Below are 27,709 nucleotides of genomic sequence, written 5' to 3'. Positions count from 1 at the left end.
GCTGCCAATACAACTCGCAACTTTTGAAATCAATCCTTTTTGCATCATGCAACGGATGCCACCTCTCCTCGAGTTTGCAACCCCCCACCCCTCCCCCGAGACCAATCATTGCCGCGCTCGGGCCTGCACATCGCCCCCGCCCCCTTCCCGGGCCGCACGCAGGCACCGAGCCGCTCCGGCCGCGGCCCGCCGCCTCTTAAAGGGAGGTAGCCTGCCCTTAAAGGACCCTCGCGTGCCGTGCAAGGCGTCAGTGGGGCGGCCCGGGTTCCCGCAGGGGTCCGCGGGGTGAGGCCGAGAACCGCGGCGCCCAGGCGCGGGCCCGGGGCTCTCCCGCCCTCCGCGCCGCCGCCGCCGCCGCGAGCAGCATTTTTATTCAGGCGACGCTTAAGGGAGCCCTGGCCGCGCCCGGTGCATTGTGGGAACGGCCGGGAGTCCCGTTTTCGGGAGGAGGAGGAGGGCGAAAAGCGAACCGGTAAGCGCCTGGCTTGGGGGGGGGGGGGCGAGACACCAGGCTTAAAGGGGAATATGCGTCCACAAGCCCATTGCGGCCGTTGCAAATCCCCCTCCGTCCCACCCGGGACCGGCGGGGAGACGTGCACGGCCGGCCCTTTCCAGCCCTGCTTGGAGAGGGGGCAGAGCCAGGGGTTGGTGGGGCCGCTTTAAAAAAGAAGCACCGCCCGCGCCGCCGCTGCCGCCGCCCGCAGCCGCTGCGAGCCGGAGAAGGAGGGAGGGAGCAGAGAGAGGGGGAGGAGTGGAGGGGGAGGGCGGCGGCGGCGGCGGCGCAGGGGTTAATTTTTTCACCCGCCGACATTTTTGTTTGGCGGCGGCGGCGGCCCGCGCGCGCGCGGCGGGAGAATCCTGCCCGGTCCCCCGGGTGCGGCGCGCGGCGCCTCCGGGCCCTCCCCACCCCCACCGCGCGCCCTGGGCGGCCGCCGGGCCACCTGGGCTCTGGCTGACTTTGGGCGCCCCGGCTGACCGTGCCGCGGGCCGGCGTCCCACCGCGCTCGCGGCCGCCGAGGCCAGTTGGCCGTGCGCGCCTCGTGCCCTCCCCGTGGAGTGGGCCGCGGTTCCCGCCGCCGGTGGCGGGCTGGTGGGCCGGCATGGCCCTGCCGGCGGCGCCGCGCCGCGTGCGCCCGGTCGCGGCCAACCCGCGGCGCCGCGCTGCACAAAGAGCGCTGCCCAGGCCTGATTTGCCTTTAAAGGCGGTAGCCTGAGATTTAAGGTGTCCCCGAGTTCCGTCCTCCGCGCTTTGGCTGCCTCTTGACTTGTGCTTCATGGAGAGCGCCGGGCCCCTGCGCCCACGTCCTGGGGTCCACTCCATTGTTTACTTACTGGGCTTAGGGGTAGGTAGGTATCGGACTGCGGGGTACGCGCTTTCCTACCCCCAACTGGACTGCTCCGCTGCTCTCCTGCTGCGCGCTCGCCTTGCTCACTCATTTAAAGAGATTTAAACGTGCCCGAGAAGGAAAGGGTTAAACTTTACTTTAAATATTCATGTCATTGTTTTAAAGTTGTAAACATGTGGCTTCTAGGTTGGAGTTGCTGTCTCTTATTAAGCAAATTTACTCCCCCCTTCCCCCATTAATTACATACTCCTTCCCAAGCACACCCTTCCCATCCGCTCCAAAATTGTAAGGTTTTTTTTTTTTAGGTCTGGTGGTGAGTTTCTGTATTTATATTCTCGTTCCACAAGGGGTTTTAAAACTCCAGAGTGCCGCTTTGACTTAAGGTGTTTTAAACTTTTTTCCTCTTAAGAATCTGTGAAAACATAGTGTTTAAAAGGAAGTTCCCCAAATTCCCCTCCCCGCTTTTTTTTTTTTTTTTGGATAGGGATTGGAGGTAGGAAAATAACTGGACGCCTCGCGAATTGGATTCCCCCGCTCTTTCCCGTGGCGGTGAGGCGGTGTTAAATGCAAAGCATTTTGTGAGGAAAAGATTTGTTGGTTTTGCTCCAGACCTTTCTAAGTCAAAGTACTATTCAGATTTTGTCCTGACTCTAAAATGGCTTCGAAATTCCCTTTTTAGTAACTATCTTTCCTTGCCGCTGCCCTTTTTTGGGACAGGTTGGTTTCTTGGAATTTCGTTTGAAGGCTTACTCCTGTGCCGTTGTAGGTTTCACACTGAAATTATTGCTCATCCCAAACATGTTTTTGTACCAACCATTTGGATAACTGCCCAATTTCCAGCTTTGTAAGATTTAAGTGAGCAATGTGCTTCACAGGGGCTCCGAAAACTCTATAAATGGGAATTATGTTCTTAATCATAAATTTTATAGGGGAAACTGACCCTAAAACTTGGGGTGTCTGTAATTCTCTGCTAATAAAGTACCAATATGGAGATTTGTAAACCCTGGGAGCACATGTAAGTTTTGCTCTAGCCCCAAAGACTTCAAACCAGAAATTTAGAGTGGTACCAAGTGCCGTAAATGCTAGTGATTTAGAACGGTTTAATTTATTGTTTTAGTTCTGCAGTGAGATGGTAATGAGCACTAGCATATTTTGTCAATGATGTGTGTGTACTAGTTTGTCGGGCGGGATGTTTGCTTTCTAGGAAATAGCACTGCATTAAAACATCAGAGGAAGTTTCCAAGCACTCATTTGAGGAAAATGAAGTGTGCTGTGTTTAACAGCCATTCTGGTGCTCAAGTTGGGCTCGTTAGTGAGGCCTCCTATTAGTTTTGGATTGTGTTGTATACTTGTGTCTCGTAGTAAAAACATTTTTTTTGTTTTGTTTTGGAAATTGGATTTAGCACTATGAGGAATTTTATCAAATGCTTTTGCATCAGTGTCTTTTTCCGCGAAGTCTGTATTAGGCATTTTGTTTTTCTGTGTTGAGGTAGCAGAAGGTTTTCCAGAAAAAGTTGCCCCAGCTAGGAACTCTTAATTTAGAAGCCACAGTGCATCCAAGTTAACAGATGAAGTGACTAGAAGTGCTGTTCTCATAATGCTGGAAGAACCTTTGGGACTTATTGTTCGAGATGGCACTGTGTCAAGTAAGCCTGCTGGCCCGCAGTTCTTTCTGCGGAGGCCGTTTTCTTGCTTCCCCACATAGCTGTAATTATGACAACACTCTAGACATCAGACCTTCCTCCAGAGGACGGCTGTGATGGTATAGCCACTTTTTAAAATGATTTTTTCTGGATTATGCATCACTGTGGTGAACAAAGCATTGTGGCCCCAAATCACTATTTCACTGCGGTCTTGGTGATTTCCACCCTTGTCATATCTGTTGTCTTTGTTTAATTTTGGGCAGGTACCAGAATTCTATCTCATCATGTCTTTCTGTTTTGGTGATGCCTAGGTGGATCTATAAAGAAACCAGCAGACTAGGAGACGGAGGGAAAGAAGCTAACCTGTGAGGTGTGTGCACCCAAGAACCATGTCTGTGCGGGAGTCTTTTAACCCAGAGAGTTATGAATTGGACAAGAGTTTCCGGCTAACCAAATTCACTGAACTGAAGGGAACAGGCTGCAAAGTGCCCCAAGATGTTTTACAGAAATTGCTGGAATCCTTACAAGAGAACCACTTCCAAGAAGATGAGCAGTTTCTGGGAGCAGTTATGCCAAGGCTGGGTATGTAAACTGTTGTCTACAGTCCAGTTAATGAATTAATAACCAGAATTCGCTTCTCCCATGTGACTTGTTTTTTGTTTTTTAATTTTGGTGAGAAGGATTCGCACAGCAAAGCAATGATAACTGTTATGATGTCTCCAGAGGAAGAACTTGAAAGGCATCAAGAATGTACTCTGACGGTTTTTAAACTATTAGGTGTGTGATTATATTACTGTAAAAACGTTTTTATTTGATGAAATTTTCTGGTTATTTCAGGATCACGCAGAAACTCTTCTATGCCTTTATCCTAACCAAAAAAAAAAAAAAAAGAGCCCCGTTGCCGTCGATTCAGTTTTGACTCATAGTGACCTGTATAGAACAAAGTTAGAACTGCCCCATAGGGTTTCGAAGAAGCGGCTGGTGGATTTGAACTGCCAGTTTTTAGTTAGCTGCTGAGTTTTCAGCCACTGCGTTACCAGGGCTTCTTTATCCTGATGTTATCCCTAAAATGTTTCCATTTTGTGTATTGCTTTTGATGCTTAAGGCATGATTTTGCAGTTCTTTGGAGAGCTGCGATTGGGTCAGAGAGGGAGCTTGAGGGGTGCTTTGCAATATGTGTCATTTGAAAAGCTCCTCAAGGAAAAAAAAGGAAAGAAACTTTTCCAGACACAGAAGGGGAGTAGAAGACTGGACTGAATCTGTACTTGACCTCAGGACATCATCTGGAATTAAGAGCAATGTTTTTTTCTTTGCTTTACTAAATTCCAGATGTCATCAGCAGTTTGCCTTTTCCCAAATATAGAGCTCAGAAAGAAATTTTAGGCTATTGGGATGGATATTTGTTTATTCTCTTTTACTCTACGGCTTATTAGATACCTGATGCAAGACAGTGATCACTTTTTGAGAGTTTGATGTATATTCTGGGAGTTTGGATATTACGTAATTATGGTGTGACTTGATGAGCTCTTACAAAAGGTTTTTTATTTCATTTATTTTTGCTCATTTTGTTGTAAAGCCTTGTCTTACAACATTGGTGTTGAACCCAGAGTACTCCTTTCTCCCCTAATACATAAGGCAGATAAAAGCAGAGTTACTTTGATAGGGAAGGAGGAAAACATACTGTGTACTCTGGAGGCCCGCAGGACCTCCAGAAGCTCAGTTTGAACGTCGGTCTTCTTTAGCCGATGTCTAAGCTGTGGCACAATATCACAGGAATGAGCTGAATTTTAGACATCAGCCTGCTTGTTAAGAAATAAGAATATACTGAGAAAGTGCTTAAGGCAGCTTCGTCAAGAGAAATAGTGGGCCAAAATAAAAACCTTACGGATGACGTAACAGTTTCTGTTTATAACTTCCACCCGTTGGTCCTGTTGAGCACCTGGGACATGCCTTGCACCCTAAGTGCTTTGGTAGGGTTGGATCATTTGCTCCTTCCAGCAGGCCCAGGAAGCTCAGGAAGGTTAGGTCACCCATGCCCTGTCACATGGTCCGAGATCAGGACTCACGTTGGACCTGGAATGTACATCTTCCGATTCTTTTACCCACCACACTGCTTGTCATTTGGATTCTAAGAAGTGAAGAAAGGCGCTGCTTTAGCCATAACTCCCAACAGTGGCAGAAGAAGACAGCTGTCTGACAGCTGTGGAGCCTTTCCCAGAAAAAACACACATCCACACAATTCTGCATCCCTGGCATTCCCTTGAGGTAGACAGACCCCAGGTTACCGGCACATGGACACTGAAGGAAAAGAAAAAACTGAAGGAAGCATAGTATTAAACGTAGTACAGAAGTGGTGTATCTCAGTGACCAAAACCTTGCTCTGGAAACGGATCTGTATTTAGATCCTGATACAGTCACTAGCTTTTTGACTTTGGGCATGTTATGTAACACTTCCGAGCTTCAGTTTCCTAATCTATGAAATGAGAGTAATAATACTTAACTGTTTGAGATTATTGTAAGTACCAGAAATTATCTGTTTATCTATGTATGTGTACCATGTGTGACTGTGCCCATGTAAAGTATATGGATGTGTGCATAGAGAGAGACCCCAGGATGGTCCAAGTGTTTTGCGATTGGCTGCTAACCTAAAGGTTGGTGGTTTGAACCCAACCAGTGGTGCTGCGGAAGAAAGGCCCCGTGGTCTGCTTCCTTAAAGATTACAGCTAAGAAAACCCTATGGAACGGTTCTACTCTAATATTTAGAGTTGTTTGGAGTTGGAATTGACAGCAGTTGGTTTTTTGGTGATATACGAATATATGTTATCTGTATTCTTGTGTATATTTATCTGTTTTTAAATTTTTTTCTAAGATAGTGTTAACTGAAAGGTAAAGCGTAACTGCTTTTAAATGTACACACAATCATTAGTTAAATCTTCACTAAAGAAATATTCAAATAGGTTTGTCTTAGAACGTGGTACATGTGTTACTGGTACTTGAGACCTGTGAAGCATTGATTGCTATTGGCAGTATGATGATGTGGGTTGCTTCTTGATGGATGGTTTCAGTCACGCCTGAACCTAGGATTCCCCATCGTCTACTGATAATTAAACCTGAACTGCTCAGTCTGATATTTGAGGCTTCCCTCTCATTACAGCATCATCCTTTCCTCTCACTTGCCCGTTTCCTGGACTGCCGGTCCCTCTTTTAATTTGATAACCTAGTTTTTCAGGGCCCCTGGCCCTTCTCTGGTGCTCACCTCCTCTCTCTTCCTTATAACTCACTAGGTGATTTGTAAATCAATCACTGTAGACCAGTACTGTCCAAACAAAATATGTAAGCCACATATGTAATTTTAAATTTTCTAGTAGCTACGTGTTTTTTTTTTTAAAAGCAGTAAGGAATCAGGTGAAATTAATTTTAATATACCTTATTTAACCAACATGTAAAAATATTCCAGTGTATGATTAATATAAAACATTATTAATGACTTTTTTTTGTACTAAACGTTCAAACTCTGATGTGTACTACAGCACATCTCAGAGTTCTCCAGTGCTGCACGTGGTTGTGACGGCCGTATTGGAGAGTGCAGCTGTAGAGCATCGTGCTAATAGATAGTTGTGCCGTGGTTGTGAAAGAGAAATGTGAATCATGTGAGCTGCCTGCCCTAGGAACATGCTCAAGAATCATCATTAAAGTGCTCTGATGAAAGAACTTGGCTAGGTATAACCAGAAATAAAGTGCTTTACAAATCAAATCTGTTCCATCCAAATTTAAGATTACCCAGATTAGAAACATTTAAAGCTAACATTCCGCAACTATTTTTTCATGTTGCTTTCGACATTCCTGTAGTTTTAAATGAACAGCCAGAAGAAAATGCTATTTCATGACTTTCCAAAAGTGATCAGTACAATCGGCCTCCTCTATCCATGGGTTCTACATCCACAGATTCAATCAACCTCGGGTTGAAAATATTTGGGGGAAAAAAGATTTGCAAAAAGGCAAAACTTGAATTTGCTGTGCACCTAGCGCTGCACTGAATCCGCATGATGCAGTGATGTGATGTGTAAGCACACCGTGCTGTAGCCTCCCACCGTCTTACGGCCCCTCAGTCTCTCTCCAGCACTCGTTGTTTGAGCATCGGTCACCTCGCGTTTTGTTAGTTAGCTACTTGTGTTGGTGTGTACCTTGTGTTCTGTGAAATGGTTCCAACATAGCAGTGAAGTGGCCAGAGCAGTCCCTCAAAGGCTGTGTGTGAGGGGGTTGAGGAGAATGAAAGGAAGGAGTGTCAGGCTAGAAAGGGACGGCTGGCTAGCTCTATGGTCCCAAGAACTTCAGGATCACAGATGAATTGGCCTCAGCTGATACCCAGGCAACATCACCGTTCCCAAGAGAAGAGAAAGGCTGCCTTCCAGAGCAAGTCTTCAGTTGTGATGAAACAACTGTTTACATAGTATTTACACTGTATTAGGTATTATAAGTAATCCAGAGATGATTTAAAGTGTTCAGGAGGATGTGCATAGGTTATATGCAAATACTATGCCATTTTATATAGGGGACTTGAGCATCTATGGATTTTGGTATCAGTGGGGGTCCTGGAACCAGTCTGCCTCAGATACTGAGGGACAACCGTAATATGCTCAGAACAACCAACTGTTGAAGTTATCAACGTAGGGAGAATCCATATGTGTCAAAGTGTGGGTCTTGCTCTAAACCAAAAAAAAAAAAACCAAACCCAGTGCCGTCGAGTCGATTCCAACTCATAGTGACCCTATAGGAGAGAGTAGAACTGCCCCATAGAGTTTCCAGGGAGCACCTGGCAGATTTGAACTGCCGACCTTTTGGTTAGCAGCTGTTGCACTTAACCACTATGCCACCAGGGTTTCGGTCTTGCCTTACTTACAGTTAAATACTAGAGAACATCGTGAGGTGAAATTTCTGAGAGGCTGTGAACATACACTCTGTTGAGATCAATTATTGCAGGCATTCTTGTCTAATACACGTGAAAACTGATTGTTAATAAAGTACGTTTCATTGTCTCAAATTTTTGAGACTTGCCATTCTAAGACGAAATTCTCAATTCCCTGACTGGATCTTTTACCAAGAGTTTTTGTTTTGCCATCTAGTTTAGTAAAAAATCAGCCTGTATTCACAGTGTCTGTGGCTTTTTATTAAACCTGATTTTATGTTTGCGTTATTGGTAATGGACCAAGACCAGGACAAATCAGGTGCCTCCGTGACCCAGTCTGTACTGGGTATGTTGCCATTGTGGTACTGAAGAAGTTGTACACCGAGTAGTACTGCTTATGCAGATTGCGAAGGGGACACATGTACTCCTCTTAGTGTGAGTCACACGTTCGTTCTCCCTTCATTTGGAATTTGGAGAGTAGAGTTCCCTTGCTTCCTTTTGTACTTCATCTTAATTTGTTTCTGTCTTTGGGTTGTCTGACTGCAAAGTTGAAATACTCCTTGAGAGCGCAGAAAGGCATCGTTTTTTTACTCGGTGGGGAGGCCAGTCTCAATTTGTAAAATCTCTACTTTGCAGGCTATTTTTTAAAGAAACGTAGCATACAGTAGCTAGTCTGGACTACAAAACTGATTTCATGAAAAAGGAATTACTTCTAGTTAGCCCATCTTTCTAAATGTTTAGAAGTGATTTTTCATAAATTGACATTTTTTTCACAGACTTGTTTAGAAAAAAAAATTAGTGACAGAAGGTAAGCTTTTGGCCAGTTTTCGTTCATATTATAAGTTAGTAAAGATGGCATTTATAAGTTTTTTCACTAGGGGAATAGTATCAAATATTAAGAGCTCTTTTTTAAAAATGCTTTTGGGAACCTGTATAACAAATAGATCGCATGGATGCCAGAGCTTTTATGTGCACGTACATTTTATGTAGCACTGGAAATTATGGATCCTGTTCTGGCTTTATCATTTTCATTTTTCATAGAATATAGAAGTAATAATAGCATTTTGTGTGTGTAAAATATTTTACAGATTCTTGGTTGGGAAAAGAGAATAATGCCTGAAGATTTACTCAAAGTAACTTACAGATAAAATAACCCTGGTTTCACTTACCCTTACCTGTAAAGAAATTCTGTATGGACATGGTAATACAAAGGAAAACTTTTATTCAGGGCATCATTAACGTTTAAAAATTGTGCCTCACTGAAGTTGAGTCTTGATGACTGACAAGTTTTTATTCTTAATTTCTACCTTAAGCTAGTTATGTTTCACATTTATTTCAGTTACGCTTCTTGATAGGAAACACATTGCCACGTTGGCAGGGTGCAGTGTTCTATTAAGTATGTTTATGCAAAACTCTTCCTATTGAGAGCACTGATTGTAAAAAATGAAATGGCCTTTCCTTTACATTTTTGGATGATGATGATGATTTCTGTCATTACAGGCATTGGAATGGATACCTGTGTCATTCCTTTGAGGCATGGCGGTCTTTCCTTGGTTCAGACCACGGATTACATTTACCCTATCGTAGATGACCCTTACATGATGGTAAGTTTGACCAAATGTGTTCTCATCTGAAACTGCTTATTCGTTTTTTGTTTGTAGTTGGGGTTTTGTATATGTATGGGTTTTTTTGTTTTGTTTTTGTTTTTGCCATATCCAGATTATACTCACTGGGGTATAATGATGGCTTGATCCCCACATTTACAACAGATTGATACATGTCCTGCTGACACTTGGCACTATACAAGTAGAAGCAAAGAAGTGCCTCTGCTGCTTTCGTACCTGAGTATACATCTGTGCATAAGGACACCTAATGTTTTAGTGGAATGTCTGTTGACAAGCATTTTTATAGTTTTCTTCCTTCTTTCTTTGTGCCTTTCTTTGACGTTTGTAAACTCCACCATGCCTGTGTTTCAGGCTGGAGATGTTAACATGCTCTGTCATAGAATGGATCCTGGATGTTCCTTCCAGAAATAAAGGAGCTTAGCTTCTCATCATAAAGCATGATTAGGCTATCTGGTCACTTCCTCTGCTTCCCCCGCCTCCGCCGCCACATCATCCCATTGTGTTATGTACCACTGTGTATAATATGTATCTGAACCATTGAATTAAAATTGCTAGCTCCTGATCATGTACTGCTTTTATATATGTATATGTATATGTTCCTATATTTTTTCAAATGGTCAAAACATGTTGCAGCCAGCAACCCGTTAATGTATTAACCCTAACCCTACCACCTGCCAGCTAAGAGGAGCCAATGAAGAGATTGGGAAGACCGCTTTTGTTATAAAATACCAGATGCCCTGTGTGGCAAGGACACAGGGATCAGGCTGCACACAAGGACTGGTTTGGAGTGTGCGTAGGCTATGCGGTAGTTAAATGGGGGGAAGGGGATGTTGGTCACTCTGGTGCTGGAGAGAAATAAACAGGCTATTAGAAACCTGTTACCTCTCCACACATCCATCTGTTCTCTCCTCTGGAGCAGTACTCTGGAGGATGGGCAGGTGTGCCACACCCCAGAGTCCCACCTGACCAGGTGGCAAAGAAGGCTGGAACCAGAATTCATCCTGTTTTTTTCCCAGCATCTCTTAAGAGAGTCTGAGAGAGCCCAGAACAGAAAGGGCAGTAAGTTGCTGCACCCTAACCAGCAGCTGGCGTTTCCAAGTTCCAAGTCACCTGCTGGCCTTGTTGATTAGGCTTTGGTACTGTTAAAAATTGGTCTGCGCTGAGAAGAACACATACTTTTGTGGTTACGAGGCGGGGAGGGAGGGAGAGGGTTTTTTATTGATTAATCAGTGGATAAGAACTGCTTTAGGTGAAGGGAAGGACAACACTCAATACATGGAAGGTCAGCTCAATTGGACTGGACCAAAAGCAAAGAAGTTTCCGGGATAAAATGAATGCTTCAAAGGTCAGTGGAGCAAGGGCGGGGGTCTGGGGACCATGGTTTGAGGGGACTTCTAAGTCAATTGGCAAAATAATTCTATTATGAAAACATTCTGCATCCCACTTTGAAATGTGGCATCTGGGGTCTTAAATGCTAACAAGCGGCCATCTAAGATGCATCAATTGGTCTCAGCCCACCTGGAGCAAAGGAAAATGAAGAACACCAAGGTCACAGGACAACTAAGAGCCCAAGAGACAGAAAGGGCCACATGAACCAGAGACCTGCATCATCCTGAGACCAGAAGAACTAGTTGGTTCCCGGCCACAATCGATGACTGCCCTGACAGGGAGCACAACAGAGAACTCCTGAGGGAGCAGGAGATCAGTGGGATACAGACCCCAAATTCTCATAAAAAGACCATACTTAATGGTCTGACTGAGACTAGAGGAATCCTGGCGGCCATGGTCCCCAGACCTTCTGTTGGCACAGGACAGGAACCATCCCCGAAGACAACTTATCAGACATGAAAGGGACTGGTCAGTGGGTGGGAGAGAGATGCTGATGAAGAGTGAGCTAATTATATCAGGTGGACACTTGAGATTGTGTTGGCATCTCTTGTCTGGAGGGGGGATGGGAGGATAGAGAGGGAAGCTGGCAAAATTGTCACAAAAGGAGAGACTGAAAGGGCTGACTCAAGAGGGGGAGAGCAAGTGGGAGTACGGAGTAAGATGTATGTAAACTTACATGTGACAGACTGATTGGATTTGTAAACGTTCACTTGAAGCTTAATAAAAGTTAATAAAAAAAAAAATTGGTCTGCGGAAGGCTGTTGAGTTGCACTGCTGATCTACCATGAATTCATAGGAAAATATAAGTAAACAATTGAGTAACGGTTGAAAATGATAATACTTTGAAGTTTGGTTATCCTCATGTCAGAAGAAAAATTTATTTTCTCCTTTACTGCCTAAGAAAAACAATAGTCTAAACAAGGCAACTTTTAAAAAAATCTCAAAGAGCAAATGCAAAAATCTGTTACCACATTTCTATTGAATATTATGTTAAAGTTCCTAGTAAAATGATATATTTTACTAGGAAATGCTTCTGTTTTTCTTGAGAAAACAATTTGACTTCAGGCCTAAAAAAAAAAGGCCTAGGTGGGTTTTATTTCTTCCGTTTTTTGTTTCTCAAACAAAACGATTATTCTGTTTGTCTCCTACAGCCTTGGAAGGAAGCTAAAAAATTTCTCAAACCAAATTATAAAAATTGTCATCTCTATAACCAATACAATAAATTTAAGTCAACATTTTCTTGGATTTCTTTAGGATAAGTGGCTATTTCCTGGTTTGCTTTAGGATAGTTATTTTTAGACATTCTCACTCCATAGCTGTTCCTCTTGAACCTTCGTGTCCAACCTTGCTTCTCCCCAGCCTCTGGTCCCGATCTAAATAAGTTGCAGACTTCTAGTATTTACAGTGGGAAAGAGCGTATACATTCTTGGTTCTGTGCAAGAAAGGAGAGGTGGTAACAGGAACATCTGAGACATAATGAACGGTGTAGTGGTTCTCTGATTAAAGAAAGGTTACTAGTCTTCAGATCACAGCAGGTCAGGACCAAGTCCAGTAGCTGCCATTACCGGAAAGCCCCTGAGCTCTTGAAGGCCTCTCCATAGGCCTGCTTTTAGGAAGTCCCCGGTGTCCTTTCTCACATCTCCCCTCTCTTCCCAGGGCAGGATCGCATGTGCCAATGTCCTCAGTGACCTCTATGCAATGGGAGTCACAGAATGTGACAACATGCTGATGCTCCTTGGAATTAGCAATAAAATGACTGACAGGGTAAGTAAGAGACGCTTCCACTGCAGACTAATCTGTGCTGCCGTCTTGGTTGTGCCACTTGACTGGTGAGACCTTTGTTTCCCGTCTATGAAGTAAGGACCCCAGGCTAGCTGGTTTCCAGTAGCCTTTCTGGCTTTCCACGTTTTAGCAGTTATCAGTAAATTAACCTAAGAGCTTGGCCTGTTGTTCACCTTTTCATTTCTACCACCTGCTTATCTTTCTCTCTTCTGGGTAGACTGAGCCAAGACATTGTTTTTTATTTGTTCTAAATAAGGTGTAGGTCATAGTAATAGTACATTAGCCCTAGGTCAGTGGACTGGGGATAGCCTTATAGATCCAGGAGCACATGCAACTAGAGGGCTGGCACCTTCCTTTTTGGCTGATTCACTGGTGTAGACAGTGATGGGGCTATCACTTGGCAACATGTCCACATCCTTCCTACCTACACCTCTTCTTTGATCCGGAGTTGAAATACCATTTAGGTTATTTTAGACGGGTACTTGTTTTTGTCTCTCCTGAAAAGTTTGTCCTTCCTCATAGAAAACAGAGTTTTCAGGAGGCCCTTTTCCACCTTGACAATGTGTGCTTTGGCCATCTGCTGTGCATAGTGATATCAGTGGGGGCTTTCCTGGTGTGAGTTACTCCCACAGCCCTCAGCCAGTGTTTGCACCCCTTGGTTGGCTGTAAAGCCCTTTTGGGGAGGAGGTATGTGCACACATTTAGCTGGCCTTGTGATTCTTAATAACCATTTAATAGCTGGTTCATGTTTAGAGGCAGTCCTGTGGTCCCAGTCACTTTACAGTTTTGATTTCTCTGTTGTCTGGGCTTCTTTCACATTGTTATCTAGAACATCTACCAGCGTTTGATAAATGATCACACTGTAACAAAATTCCCAGTGTCGTTGCTCCCTGCCCTTTCTGTAAACTTTCAGGACTTGTTTAGGATTTTATGATCCTGTTTATAGCTACAAGTGTAAACTCTTCCCTGGGTTGTGAACGGAATTATATGACTTTTAATTTGTGTCCTTTTAAACCTTAGGAAAGGGATAAAGTGATGCCCCTAATTATACAGGGTTTTAAAGATGCAGCAGAGGAAGCTGGGACATCTGTAACAGGTGGCCAAACAGTATTAAACCCCTGGATTGTTTTGGGAGGAGTCGCTACAACTGTCTGCCAGCCCAACGAATTCATCATGTAAGTTGGTTTTTCTTTCATGTCACCTGGCTGGTTGGTTTCTCTCTCTAAATAGCTTTATTGTTGTTGGCTGCTGTTGAGTTGATTTTGATTCATAGAGATCCCATGTGACACCTGCCCCAAAGGGTTTTCTAGGATGTAATCTTTACGGGAGCAGGTCACCAGGTCTTTATCCCATGGAATTGCTGGATGGGTTTGAACCACCAACCTTGGGGTTAACAGCTGAGCATTTAACCATTGCACCACAAGGCTCCTTTCAGAAGTTGTATTGTGATACCTTATTCACATAACCACATAATTCACCTGCTAAATCTGAACCAGTTTTCTTATACCCTAACCGACAAAGTGTTTTAACAAAATTCTTAGTCTTTGCCAGTCTGTTTGGTAATTTTACTTTGCATTTCTCGTACGAGTACGGTTGAGCGTATTTTCATACGTTCATATCTTTTGCCCATTTTTCAATCGGTGGAACTTCCTTTTAGAGCCATCATCTGGCAGCTTTCCTTTCAGAATCTTGCATTTTTACTTACATCAAGGTTTTAGTTTCCTGTTTTACGTTGATAGTTCCCAAACTTTCAACTTATGTGGGTCAAAGATCCTAAAGTCCATCTGTCTCGCCATTCCAGCTTTCCAGTAGAAAAAGAACTTAGTGATAGTCAAAAATTGGAGAGAAAAAAACAGTAAAACAAACTTAAATGAATTTTTTGGCTGTTTACTTTGTAAAAAATGATTGAACCTGTATATGTGATTATATTTAAAAAAAAAATACCCAGAAGCTTAAAAATAATCCAATAATTTTATCACACTTGGCTTGCCGATATGTTGTATAAATTCATAGGTTACACATAACCAGTGAAGTACAAGAACAGGTCAGCTTTAAGGTCTGGATAATTCAGAGTTGAATAGAAAGACATTTCTGTTTTTGGAAAATGAGTTTCCTGTATGTCAGTTTTCTTCTAATGTTTTGTTCCAGCAATAGCCTCAGTAACAAGATGCTAGCACAGGGTGGCAGTTGCCTTAGATTTAAGTAAGTGTTTGTACACATGTCTTTTTAACAGAATTTTCCTTCTAGATATTTCTTTCTTTGGTTAGTTTGACTAGAAAATGCCCTTTTCCTTTTCTTCAGGCCAGATAATGCAGTGCCTGGAGATGTGCTCGTATTGACGAAACCCCTGGGTACGCAGGTAGCAGTAGCTGTGCACCAGTGGCTGGATATCGTACGTAAACCACTTTTCGTTATTTTGGAAGTGGGGAGGGACGGTTAAGCAGTAATTTTTCGGGGTCATGGATAGTTTTTGTTAGAGGGTTTGGAGAAAAGAGTCATTCACTTCGTATGTTAGTTCAAAGATAGTATCTCTTTAGTCTGTTTGTGCTGTATCTGCTCCTCAAGTGTCACTTCTCTTCCATAAAGCAGCTCCTCCTTGGACTTATTTTACCATGTTTAAGATTTAGAATGTCTGAATGTCACCAGTTTGTCTTTTAAAAATGAGGTCCTTTAGTTTTACTACCACAGAGTTTCATATCGGTCCAGCCCTTTCAGAAATCAAAGGAATCGTCTGTGTTCTTTTATTGAATGGAAGTTTCAGGTATTGAATGCGTGAAATAGGTATGTCCCAGCCTGGGGTTTCAAAGATTTTATATAAAGAGAATTTGAGAGGTGGGGGATTAGGTTTGTCTGTTTCTTTGGTGCTGAGAAAGCTTTATTTTTCACATCTGAAACAGCGCCAAGAAATAATATGGAGGAGAATTTGTGAAAAATGTGGTGTTTGGGGTATAAATGAAGCCAAGGTTATTGAAAATTTAAATTATTTTAGTCATGGGGTTTCTGGGTTTTTTTTTTTTTTTTTGGTAGTTTTGTCCTTTTTTTTTTTTAAGCTGATGAGTAACTCAGAACGTGTTGATGTAGAATTCCCATGTGAAGAATGTGTCTAGAATACGAAGACGTTTCTCCTGAGCCACTTTTCCACTGAGCCATAATCATACTTTGTTTTTTTTTCCTTGCTGTATAACAACTCAAATTATTAAGATTGTGGTGTACTCTCGCATACCTTGGCACTATTAATTTCTACAGCTGTCATCTAAAACTATCAGTCCCGAGAAATAGTTGAAAAGGAAGAGCACATAATTTTATGCAGTTTGTCGTCCAGGTTTATCTCAGCTTGAGATAGTAGAATAATTCTCTAAGGCTGCCACGTTCTTATTTTCCTCCCTCATCCAGTGCTGATGGAGTGATTTCTCGCATGCAGTGTTAACATCTGGGAATTGGATTGGACAGCTGTTACAGGGGAATAATACACAGTTGCTTTCTGACACAACTACCCAGGTCCGAGAATTTAGCAAGGAAGCTAGAGGCAGGTTAGGCAAAGGGTATCAAAGATGAGGTGGTTTGGAATTCTTCTGTGCTCCCCATTTCCAGCTTGACACTGCCTATTTCTTATCAGTTTTTTTTTTTTTTTTTTTGAATGCTCAGAATTGGAAAAAATCAAGTTCCAAAGATTGTGCAATAGCACAATACCCTTTTTATAAAGGTCAGAAACAGCCAAAAAGTATATTGTTTAGGCATCAGTGTGTGTGAGAGTACTATTTTTTAAAAGGCAGAGGAGTGATTAGTACAAAATTCAGAATAGTTATCTCTGGGAGGGAGACAGGGTCCTGCTATAAGGGAGAGCACATAGGTAGTTATTGCTAATGTCTAGTTACTGCAGAGGAGCCTTGGTGGTGCAATGGCTAAGCACTCAGCTGCTAAGTGAAAGGTCAGTGGTTCTAGCCCACCAGCCGCTCCGCAGGAGCAAAGACCTGGTGATCTGCCTTAAAGAATACAGCCTAAGAAACCCTGTGGGGTAGTTCTACAGTGTCCTCTAGGGTCACTATGAGTCGGAATCGAGTTGACGGCACACAACAACAGCAACAGTTACTGCGTTATGTGGTAGGTTAATTTTTATAATATTAAAAAAGGAATGAATAAATGAAGGCCATTAATGGACTAGTGATGACGGTGTGTCACGAACCAAGCATCATGATAGCCTCAGCTCTTTAACTCTCAGATAGATCTCACTGTCTTCAGAGTTGTGTTCCACGTTGCCCTATGAGCGTAGATAGGAAGGCACCTTTGCTAGCCTGTTCAAAAATCAGACTGGGGGAAAAAGGGAAAGACTTTTCTTCTCCTTACGTGGCTGATAACCTTTGTGGTCACCCAGGACTCCTTGGTGTGCCTGCAGTTGAGATTGTTTTTATATTCATTTGGCCATCACGGTGACTTGATCACAGAACTCAACTCAAGTCAGTAAAAGTGTAACTATAATACGAAAAGTAAAAGCCATCAGCTTTATAGAAGATATGGGAGGAAAACCAAAGGGCATTCGAAACTATTAATAAATGACTTACACTTCACCAAAGAAAAGCAGGCTGCAACCCAGTGTTTGTTACACTGCTTACTGCCAACACACTTAGCCAGTGTGTCCTTCCGCCAGGTTTTACATTTCCAAAACTGCAATATTACAGAAGTGTGGGTTGACAGGAGAAAAGATACCGTGATGACATGTCTAATGGACACTTTAAGATAATAGAAAAAAAAATGTAGAAAACTTTGTGTACAAAACTAAAAATAAAACTCTCCAGAAAGAAAAAAAATGTACTCTTTGTCCATGGTTAGAAGAAAAAATCAATCACATTTTCCCTCTTTTCCCCTCACTTATATTCCTATTATTAGCCTGAAAAATGGAATAAAATTAAACTAGTGGTTACCCAGGAAGACGTAGAGTTGGCATACCAAGAAGCAATGATGAATATGGCAAGGCTCAACCGAACAGGTATGAGGGGCCGGGGAGGTCTGTTGCAGGGGTTGGAAAACTCTCTAAAAAGGACAAAGATAGTAAATACTTTAGGCTTTGGGGCCACATACAGACTCAGTTGCAACTCTTTAACATGTAAAAAAAATCATTTTTAGCTGAGGGTTGCCAAAAGGAGCCGTGGGCTGGATTTGGCCCATAACCTCAGTTTGCCGACCCTCTTCTCTTGGTACCTGGTTTGGGTTCCATAGATCGTTGGTGGGAATCCAAATACATTGTGTTTTCTTGACAGAAATGAGCATTAATTGTGACCTGTATTAGAGAAGATAAATGGCTAATGATTAGCTAAATGTGTGTTAGAATAGGTCAGTGTATTTTAACCAGCTCTCTCCCTCTGTGCATCTGGAGTTCTCCAGGACACTGAGGCTTTTATCAGCATCTTTCTTACCCATTTGGCCCAGAACCCCTCACAGTGAGGACAATGCCAAGCACAGACAAGAAGTAAATACGAATGAATCAATGAATTCACTTTCTGAATTTATGAAATGGAGAGTTTAGGTTATATTTTCTCTTGGTTTCTTCCAACTCAAAATTTCTATGATTATAGGCAGTGTTGAATTTCTCTGTGTCCCAGTAAAGATGGAAAACATGTCACATGTTTACAGAAGTATTTGACTCATTTATTAACTTAAGGTGTTAACATTACAAATTTTTATTTGTGGGTTTGGTATATAAATGAGTAATTTCATTCCTGTCACAAAGTTTTTCATTACATTTTCTTTTTAGTCCTAGCTTTGTAATAATGATAAAAAGTAAGATTAGTGATTGCTATTTATTTGTAGTTATTGTGTGTCAGAACTTGACATACTTTCTCACTTAATTCTTATGACAAGAAGCTACTATTATCATTTTACAGAAAGATTAGGCAACTTGACCTGATAAGTGATGGACCCAGGATTAGAAACCAGATCTGCCTCTACTTACGCTTTTAAGTATTATACTACTTCCTCTCTTAATGATTTAGTAAGAACTTGAGGCCATTTCACAGACTTTGTATGTAGTAATGTACAATGTAATTGAATAATAGTTTAACTCTGTGCTGGGAGTTTTTAAAAATTTACAATAATCAGGAAAGTTCAAGAGCCAGAACTCATCTTCTAGAAAGCAGCACAGCTTCCGAGGGAGTCACTTGAGATAGTTTAAGCATTTATACTCACTGCCTTGACTGGCTTTCATACATGTATAGAAAATACCACGTGTATTTTATAATTAAGAAAGAAGCACTTTTCGTGGGCCTTTCGGAGTCCGAAACTCCTACGTCCAGAGGATTGTTTCCAGAGAAGCGTTTCTGTGGGTTGCTCTGTGTAAATGATGTGGAAGCAAACCAGTGTTTAAAATAAGCTCCAGAGGGCAGGGATTTTTGTCTGTTTTGCTGACTGCAATATTCTCAGCACTTAGAAGACTGAAGGACACATTGTAGGTGCTCATTAAATGTGGATTGAGTGAGTTTTGTATACCATGTGCTGTTTGTTCGTTTAGGTACTTCCTGGACATTTTCTTTTCAATGTTCCTGTGAGTTGGGTCGTTATCCCCCCTTTGCAGAAAAGGAAATATATGTATATGAGATGCATGACAGATCCTGTGCTCGAACCCAAGTCTAACTCCAAAAACTGCCCTTTCTATGACACCAGAGATTCTGTCCTCATAAGCTAGTGATGAAAATTTATATACAGTTTTTATTCTGGAAATACCGATTTTGTTTCTCTTGTCATTAATCACATGCTGTATTGAAGGACTTGGATTGTGTGGCGTCCTGCATTGAAACCTCAAAGATATTTGATGATGTTCAAGAATCTTATTCTAAAAAAAAATTACTCTTCAGTTACATTCGTGAGATCCCCCTAACCAGAAATCAGAATTGGATTTGAATGTATTTTCTTCGTCTCTTCCCTTCTATTCTTCACCTTCCCCCAAATGACTTTGTACCAAGTGTATTTAGTGTTTCAGCCATGAATTCTTCAATTATTTATTCTTTGACCTAGAGGACCTTAAAAGATCTTGTCTGATACTCTAATCTTAAAGTTACTTAAAAATGTAAAGAGACTTTTCCAACGTCATCTTGTCTGTCGTTCTCTTATTTTTTTATTTTAAAAAAATTTTTTAGGTTAATAGATAAAAAAGAATGTTATCAAATACGTGCAGGGCTTAAAGAATAGTAGTGCAAGACCCAATAGGAAATAGAAACATAAGAAATTCCGTGTGAGAAGTAGAACGTGGCCTTTGATGCCCCAGAGGTGCCCTTCCCAGATCCCATCACCTTCATTCCGCTCTTAGGGGAACCACTGTTGTGAATTTTGTGTTTATTATTCTCTTGCATTTTAGAATATTTTTTTGTCATATAGGATTGCATTCCTAAACAAGTAAGTTTTAAACATTTTTAACTTCATAAAAGTAGACTCGTACCTGCATATCTTTTTCTTACTGTTTTCATTAAATATTGAATGTTTCCAAGATTCATCCCTTAGCCGTGGTGATGCAGTGGTTAAGAGCCACAGCTGCCAACCAAAGGTCAACAGTTTAAATCCACCAGCCGCTCCTTGGAAACCCTGTGGGGCAGTTCTGTTCTGTCCTATAGGGTCGCTGTGAGTTGGAATCAACTCAATGGCAACAGGTTTTTCCTTTTTTTTTTTTAATGTGTAACCTCGTTGTGCACGGCTTCTGATACACATATGTAAGAGATTGGTACTCCTTTAGCTTTTCAGATAGTGCCACGCTTTACAAAGGTGTACTGCATTTCATAAAACTTTTAAATGTGTCTTCTCTTCCTGTTTATTTATATAAATGTATGTATATATACACGTATATATATTTTCTTTTAGTGTAAGAGAAATATATGCTTATTTTAGAAAGTTTTTAGAAAATGGAGAAAAGTAGAAAGAAAATTGTCCATTGTCCCACCACCGGATGTTTGTTGTATTCTTCCAGGCTTTTTTCTATGCATAGTTGGTGGTCATGGAGTTGTGTTTTTTGTTGTTTTATACTACTGGTCATCAGAGATTTTTTTATGTATTTGGGGTCTGCTTTTATTCATTTCACATTAAGTTCTTTTTGCCATATTGTTACATAATTTTAATAAACATAATTTTTGACAGCTAGATAATGCTTTCGGACAAGACATTTTGAAAGAATTTTTCCATAATTGTCTTCATTTCTTAGTGGTGCTGTAACATAAATACCACAAGTGCATGACCTTAAAGAATAGAAATTTATTTTCTCACAGTTCTGGAGGCTAAAAGTCTAAATCAAGGTCTCAGCTGCATCGATTACTTCCTTGTAGGTGGTCCCATGTGTTCATGGTTCTTTGGCTTGTAGATGATCCTTACCTTGCATTTCTCCTGTGTGTGTGTGTGTGTGTGTGTGTGTGTGTGTGTAAGTAACTTGCTGTTTTTAAAAATTCAGAAGTGATTACATTTAGAACCCATCCCACTCAGGTATGATCTAATTAACATAACAAGCCCCTGTTTCCAAGTAAGATTACATTCACAGGTATAGAGGCTAAGATTCCAGCACATATTTTAGGGGGACACAATTCAATCCTAGCATAATTTTTTCTATATTCTATGACTGTTTCTTATAAAATATTATTCTAAAGTTGAATTGTAATCCATGTCCTCAGATATTCTCATTAATTATAACGTAGACTTTTTGTTACTGTTCCTGGTCCCCTGTCACTCATACTGTTTAAAGAAATCTTTTTGCTGTTTTAGTTCTTCAGATTAAGTAGTTAAACAGTAAGAACGTGATTTGTAATGGCTTTGTCCGTATGGATTATTGATTTCCTGATATTTGAGCATTTAAGATTTCCACATGCTTATTTTTTTTTTTTTTACATTGGTGGTAGGAATGCAGTGTGTCAGGACTCTTACGGAGGGGTGTTTGCCATATCTAACAAAATTACGTATGCGTGTTCCTTTTGATCTAGCAGGCCCACTTGTAGGAATCTCTCCCGAAGCTCCAATGGCCAGAATAGGAAATGACACATGTACAAGGCTAATCACTGCAGCACTGTTTGTAATTGCTAAAGAGAGGACACCCCCAAGTGTCTATCGATACGGAACTGGTTAAATTATTGACTTTACATGCATACGGTGGAGTACCGTGCAGCTATAACAGGAATGAGAAAGATCTGTATTGCTAGGGAGCTATCTCCTCCAGAATACTATCAGGTGAAAAAAGCATGGGACAGAACCATCAATATACTGTGGTGTGTTTTATGTATTCATACATGAATATAAAGCATAATACATATGAAGAGCAGCTACAGTGCAGGTGATAGTTTTATTAAATGTCATTGGAAGTCCTCCCTCCCCCAGAATGTACCACTGGGCTATGTATATAGATATGTTAATAGAACGGTAAGTTATGTCTGGTCCCGTAGCTACCCCGATGAACTAGAAATCTCAGCTCTCTTCTCTGCCTCTGGTCAGAATGCGCCTAAGTAAAGGAGATAATTGGTCTAAAAAGAAGAAACATACCAGAAAATGCATTTACCGTAGAGTACTTCTTTCATGAGAAGAGGTTTTAAATTTTTAAAAACCAACCTTTCAGGCAATTCACCTCTAGCTAGAGTTGCTGATTTTAGTTTAGACAATCTTAAAAAGTCCTGTTCCATGATTTTAGGCCATTTTCTACTGGTTTACCTTCTACTGAGATCATAATTTCTCATTATTCTTTTTTCCCAGTTTACTGGGAGGTTACTGTTAATTGTAGCTGCTGTTAGTTCTAAGTGGTTCAAATTGAAATAAATCCACTTTCAGAATTTAACTCTGGTTTTTGTTGATGTTTAAAAAATTGCGTTTTCATTGCCCCTATCTGCTGTCTCCCTGATGAATGAGGAGTAAGGTCAGCAGCCTGTGTAAGATTTGAACTGAACAAAGATTGCTTCCTCAGAGTCACTGTTGATTACACCACCTAATGAACACCTCCCCTGTCGCCTTAGCTGCAGGACTCATGCACACGTTCAATGCCCATGCAGCCACCGACATCACAGGCTTTGGAATTTTGGGCCATGCACAGAACCTGGCCAAGCAGCAGAGGAACGAAGTGTCATTTGTGATTCACAACCTCCCTGTACTGGCCAAGATGGCAGCTGTAAGCAAGGCCTGTGGGAACATGTTTGGCCTCATGCATGGGACCTGCCCGGAGACATCAGGTACAAGGATCCTGGGTTCAAATCTGAGGATTTAAACTAGTGAGGCTAACGGAAAGATTCCATGAGAAAGAAGAAGCCAAGTACATGAGCATAACCCCACTTTGTGTGAGGTCAGTGCTGATAACCTCGGTCTCCTTAGCAACTAATGCTTTTAGTCATCCCCCCTCCCCACCCGAGTGCTGTAGGTTAACAGCCTCCCACCGTTGGACGTATGGTCGAGCATCGTGGTTCTAAGACAAGTGTTTCTGTGTTTTCCTTTCGGATGTAGGAATACGGTGATGCCCTGAGAGGGAAAGAGAATGTGGGATGAAATAAGCCATCACTCAATTTTCATTGGAAGTGTAGCTTTTGAAATAAACTGTGATACGCATAGATGATTATACTGAGCAGGCTGTGTTTTTCTTTGAGAACTGTCTAAAATTGCTGTTCTAAGAACAAAATAGTATATTTTGTCTTCTAGGTGCTGTTCTCCCCCTTCGCCCTTTTCTCTCTCTCTCTTTTTTTTTTTTTTGACTCCTCTGTTTCCTCTTTCAGGAGTCCTTTTTTTTTCCCTGTTAGTTTCTCTGATATCTATTTTCTTTCCTCTAAAACTCAGTCATTTTCTACCCTGGCAAAAGAGTGAAATCACCTGGGGATTTTAAAAATACCCACATTTAGACCTGACTTCTTAAAAAACCTGATGTAATTAATTGGTCTGGGGTAGGCCTGTTGTCAATTGCCATCGAATCCTAGACATCAGTAATTACTAAAGCCTCTTAGAAGATTCTGGTGTCCACAGGAGTGAGGACCACACAGCCTGCCCACGTGTCAGCCACCTGTGGAATGGCTTTAGGTTTTTAGGACTCTGGTAGGGAGAAGCTGTGCCTCTCACAGCATTTATAGAGGGTACTTCAACCCTTCAGTTTTCTGATTTTTTTTTTTTCCCACCCTCTAGAAATAAGCTCTGAGAGGGCAGGGACTTCTATTCAGTTTTTCAGTGTTTGGCTAGAACAGTGCATGGCATCTAGTCTGCTGAATAAATGTTGAATGAATTAATGAATATTACCAACAAACTAAATTTGTTTCCTTGGTCTAGAAATGAGAATTTTTTACCTTTTATTTTTGAAAGCAGGGTATGTCTTTTTTCCTGGTTGTGTTATTTCCACTTGTGAATATATAAAAGCTTCTGTCCAAACTACTAGAAATAGCAAAGAAGGTTCTTTTAAAAAATGTATTTTATACTTTTTACTATTTTGGAGGTAATGACAGGGCCAGAATTAGAATCTAAATACTATGAGGCATATCCACTTTCATGAATCTTATTCTTAAAATTTTCCATACACACACACACAAAATGCAAAAAAGCATTTTTTGTAAGATGAAGGGCCAATATAGAGAATAAAATTGAATCTTCTCAAAGAGTAAGATAATTCAAATTGAAATTGAATCTTTTGTTTTTAAGTATGTCTTCAGTGTAACGTGGAAGGAATAGCCATCACTTACGTTATTGAGACCCCAAATACTTTAATCCCTCCAGGCTTTAAACGTTTCAGAAATAGGTCCTTTTCAGTTTAAAGTTTGCTTTTTTGGTAGTAAGAGTTTACCAAGAAATTCTTACTCTGCAGTTTAATCTGTGGAATAGGCGCAGGCGGAATGGAGCAGGCTTCTTAACTGAACAGAAAGAGCAGCTTGCACGTCGAAAGTTGTTGATTGGACTTGCTTCTGTGCAGACGTGTTTTAGAAGGTTAGAGGGCAGAGACACTGCTCACAAAGTGTCAGCACTGATGATGATTCTTTTTCCTTTGCCAGGAGGCCTTCTAATCTGTTTGCCACGGGAGCAAGCCGCTCGGTTCTGTGCAGAGATTAAGTCCCCCAAATACGGTGAAGGTCACCAAGCATGGATTATTGGGATTGTAGAGAAGGGCAACCGTACCGCCAGAATCATAGACAAACCCCGGATCATCGAAGTCGCACCGCAAGTGGCCACTCAAAATGTGAACCCCACACCTGGTGCCACCTCTTAATCTAGACAGAAATCACTTTTTGGTTTTGTTTTTAAATAGATCTATTCCTTTATCATCACTTCAATTAAAGACTGTAAACAAAAATCTCATTGTGTCTACACATCTGGTGACCTTAGGTCAATTTGTGAGTGGATGCAATTAATAAAATAAAATCCATTGCCTTTTTTTCCTGTTACATTAACTGAAGATGCACCTGATCTTGAGGCAGCTTCTGAGTTGAGAATTATATTGTTATCCAATACTGTTGATTCATTTTGAATCTTTAGACACTTATCTCTTGCCGCATAGGCTCTTTTTAAAGGTGCTTTCACACAGCACAGACATTACCAATAGTAGTGTCAACTAGCAATTTGTGTCTTTTCATTGTATGTATATTTATCCTTATAAGTCTGACCTTTTTTTTTTAATGTCCTGAATAGTATTCTGGAAAGACAAAATTGGTAAGTGACACAGTGATATCCCAGTGGTAAAAGGGTTGCATGATTGCTTTGAGTCTTTGATTTGTAAAGCCTAGACTTAATCATTCAAGAGCAAATCTTTGACCCAGGACATTACCCCATAGAGCATTCAGTTAAACAAGGCAAGTGCTTTACTCTGCATGGAAAGCACTTTGATGACAAAAAAAGATTTTATTTTCTTTCTCTTTTTGTAGCCTCCCTCATATTTACAGTAATATCAATAACTGTTTATTGATATCAAAAAAGGATACTTTTTGCAATGTAATTAGATGTTCTATAGTGCAACAAGGAATTGCCTTCCGAAAGGGGGCTCATGTATAATACTCATTTATGATTCAATATATAATTAAGCAAATAATTTTTAAATATAATCAATAATAAAGACTGTTCTGTGGATGGTAGTGTTCAATACATTTTATATTTTGTATAGAGATTTCAGGCCTTTTGTTTTCTTTAAATCAGCAGCTGTTTAGCCTAATTCTTAGCATTATTTTGTCCTTTGTGCCAGTCCTTTTTTGTGCACGCTTTTTGTGACTCTGTTAAAAATCTGCATTGCCAACATTGCAGCTCGAACTTGTTACTCAAATAAATATTTAATTTTTTTTATTGCCCTTGTATAATCAGATGCCCCTTTTAGAATTATTTTAGAAGCATTGGGAGGGTTTTGCCTAAAGTACAATTTATTGGGGAAAACTAGATTTTAGTTTTATAAAACTTTTAAGTCTTTCACGGGACCTATATTTTCTTGAATTAAATTTTGTAGTTCTAGAACAAATAGGCGATCGAAGAAGGTGTTTATCCGTGTTACTTAGAAACAGAGGCTTCCTTATATTTTCACCTACTAATCAGGAGGGATTCCTGTCATTAAGCACAAGCGCACTGAATCCTCAAGTGTCTGACTTCATAAGAGAAAAAGCACCACATTTCTCCAAGTTTCCGAATGCTTCCTGCTTACAGGCACCAAAGCCTTGTAAACTGATCAACCTCTTGCCAAAGGAAACCACCACTGGGAAGCTGAAGCTTCTGGAAGAGGCTTTAACTGGGACATGCTCTCCTTCAGGAACCAACCGGCAGCCTTTATGCATATGTAACTGGAACTCGAGCCATAAACATGGTGTACAGGGCAGTACATAAGAGGCTGCTACAGAACTGAAATTAATTGGACATTTTATAGGAATTTATACAGATGTTGGTCCTCAAAAGCTACAAACCAGTGGTCTGCAAAATAAAATATGTTGGAAACCTCTGAGTAAGATGAACATACTGTTGAGCTTTTTTTTTTTTCCTTAAATACATCCAAAAGGTTCTAGTGATGACTAAATCTGAACTTTCAAACAGAGGTCATGTCCTGAATGCTGGTGTTTCCCTTGGTGGCAGGCCTATTGAGAGGAAGGAATGCAGGAGGGTTATGCACTTGAATTCATCTACGTTTAAGATTTGTATTTGTAAAGAGGAAATGTTGGGTACTTAGTACTTGGTGTTAGTTGTCATCAAGTTGATTCTAGTTCATAACGACCCCATGAGTGTAGAATAGAACTCCATAGGGTTTTTAAGGCTGTGATTTTCCGAGTAGCTCTCCAGGTCTGTCTTCTAGGGATCCTTTGGGTGAGTTCGAATCACCAACTGTTTGCTAGTAGTCTGGTGCTTAACCACTGATGCCACCCAAGGCCCCAGAGGTCCGTGTAGTTCATGATCCCAGGAGGAAGAACCTGTCTTTAAAGCCATGTTTCTCAGAATGCTCCATATTCACTTGCACTAGAATCACAAAAGGCAACTTCTGGGGCCCACCCTCAACCTGCAGAATCAATTTGCAGAGTATGGGACCAGGGGATCTGTCTTTAAGCACTCATGTGGTTATGCCCACTGAAGCTTGAGAAGCACTGGTCCAAAGGAACATTATAGAGGGCTGGGAGGCGAAAGGGGAGGAAAGAGAAAGTGGACTTGATTTGTAATATACTTTCACAGGTACTTAAAATTTTTGCCATTCTTAGTCTCTTCACATCTGGGCTATTGCCCAGCAAGGGGGTGGGGGTGGGAGGTGGCGTGAAATGACGAGTATCTTTGAAAGTCATTTCAAGATTGTAATTATTCGAATTCTTGGCCAAATACATAGAACATTTTAAAGTTCAGTGAACAATTAATAAATAGGCAGTTGTTTGATGTTCTGGTAGCATTATAAAACCACATTTAGGTGTGTTCATCTTGGTATACTGATTTATTTTTGAACCCCATCATGCAGTTGTATCCAAAATACAGTGATAAAATGCATTAAAATAAATACAGCCTGAAGAGGCTGGACCCTGGTGGGGTGGAGATTTTTTTATCTGGTGATAGAATTTATTTGCCAAGGAAAGTCAAAGTCTTTGCTTGTGATTTGCACAT

At 41.2% G+C, this 27,709-nt stretch overlaps 1 protein-coding gene across 5 annotated transcripts; it reads left to right on the top strand.

Annotated features, from left to right (window-relative positions):
- The first annotated feature begins 338 nt into the window (after window positions 1–338).
- On the top strand, window positions 339–26,569 carry SEPHS1 (selenophosphate synthetase 1). Of its 5 annotated transcripts, none has more exons than XM_010590722.3 (9): window positions 339–472; window positions 3,301–3,571; window positions 9,396–9,499; window positions 12,566–12,673; window positions 13,745–13,866; window positions 14,993–15,083; window positions 17,576–17,675; window positions 22,654–22,866; window positions 24,655–26,569. In XM_010590722.3, exons 2-9 carry the CDS (start codon window positions 3,379–3,381, stop codon window positions 24,867–24,869), a joined length of 1,146 nt encoding a protein of 381 aa, XP_010589024.1. In that variant the 5' UTR covers window positions 339–472; window positions 3,301–3,378; the 3' UTR covers window positions 24,870–26,569. The 5 variants fall into 5 exon arrangements, with proteins under 5 accessions (XP_010589024.1, XP_003410626.1, XP_010589022.1 ...); XM_003410578.3 differs by having other exon boundaries at window positions 342–472; window positions 13,712–13,866; XM_010590720.3 differs by lacking the exon at window positions 339–472 and adding an exon at window positions 1,161–1,347 and having other exon boundaries at window positions 13,712–13,866.
- Window positions 26,570–27,709: the final 1,140 nt, after the last annotated feature.

The sequence above is a fragment of the Loxodonta africana genome, chromosome 4, assembly GCF_030014295.1.
Source record: "Loxodonta africana isolate mLoxAfr1 chromosome 4, mLoxAfr1.hap2, whole genome shotgun sequence".
Lineage (NCBI taxonomy): Eukaryota > Metazoa > Chordata > Mammalia > Proboscidea > Elephantidae > Loxodonta > Loxodonta africana.
Note: the sequence above shows the minus strand (reverse complement) of the source record. Positions and strands in the feature narration are given on the sequence as shown.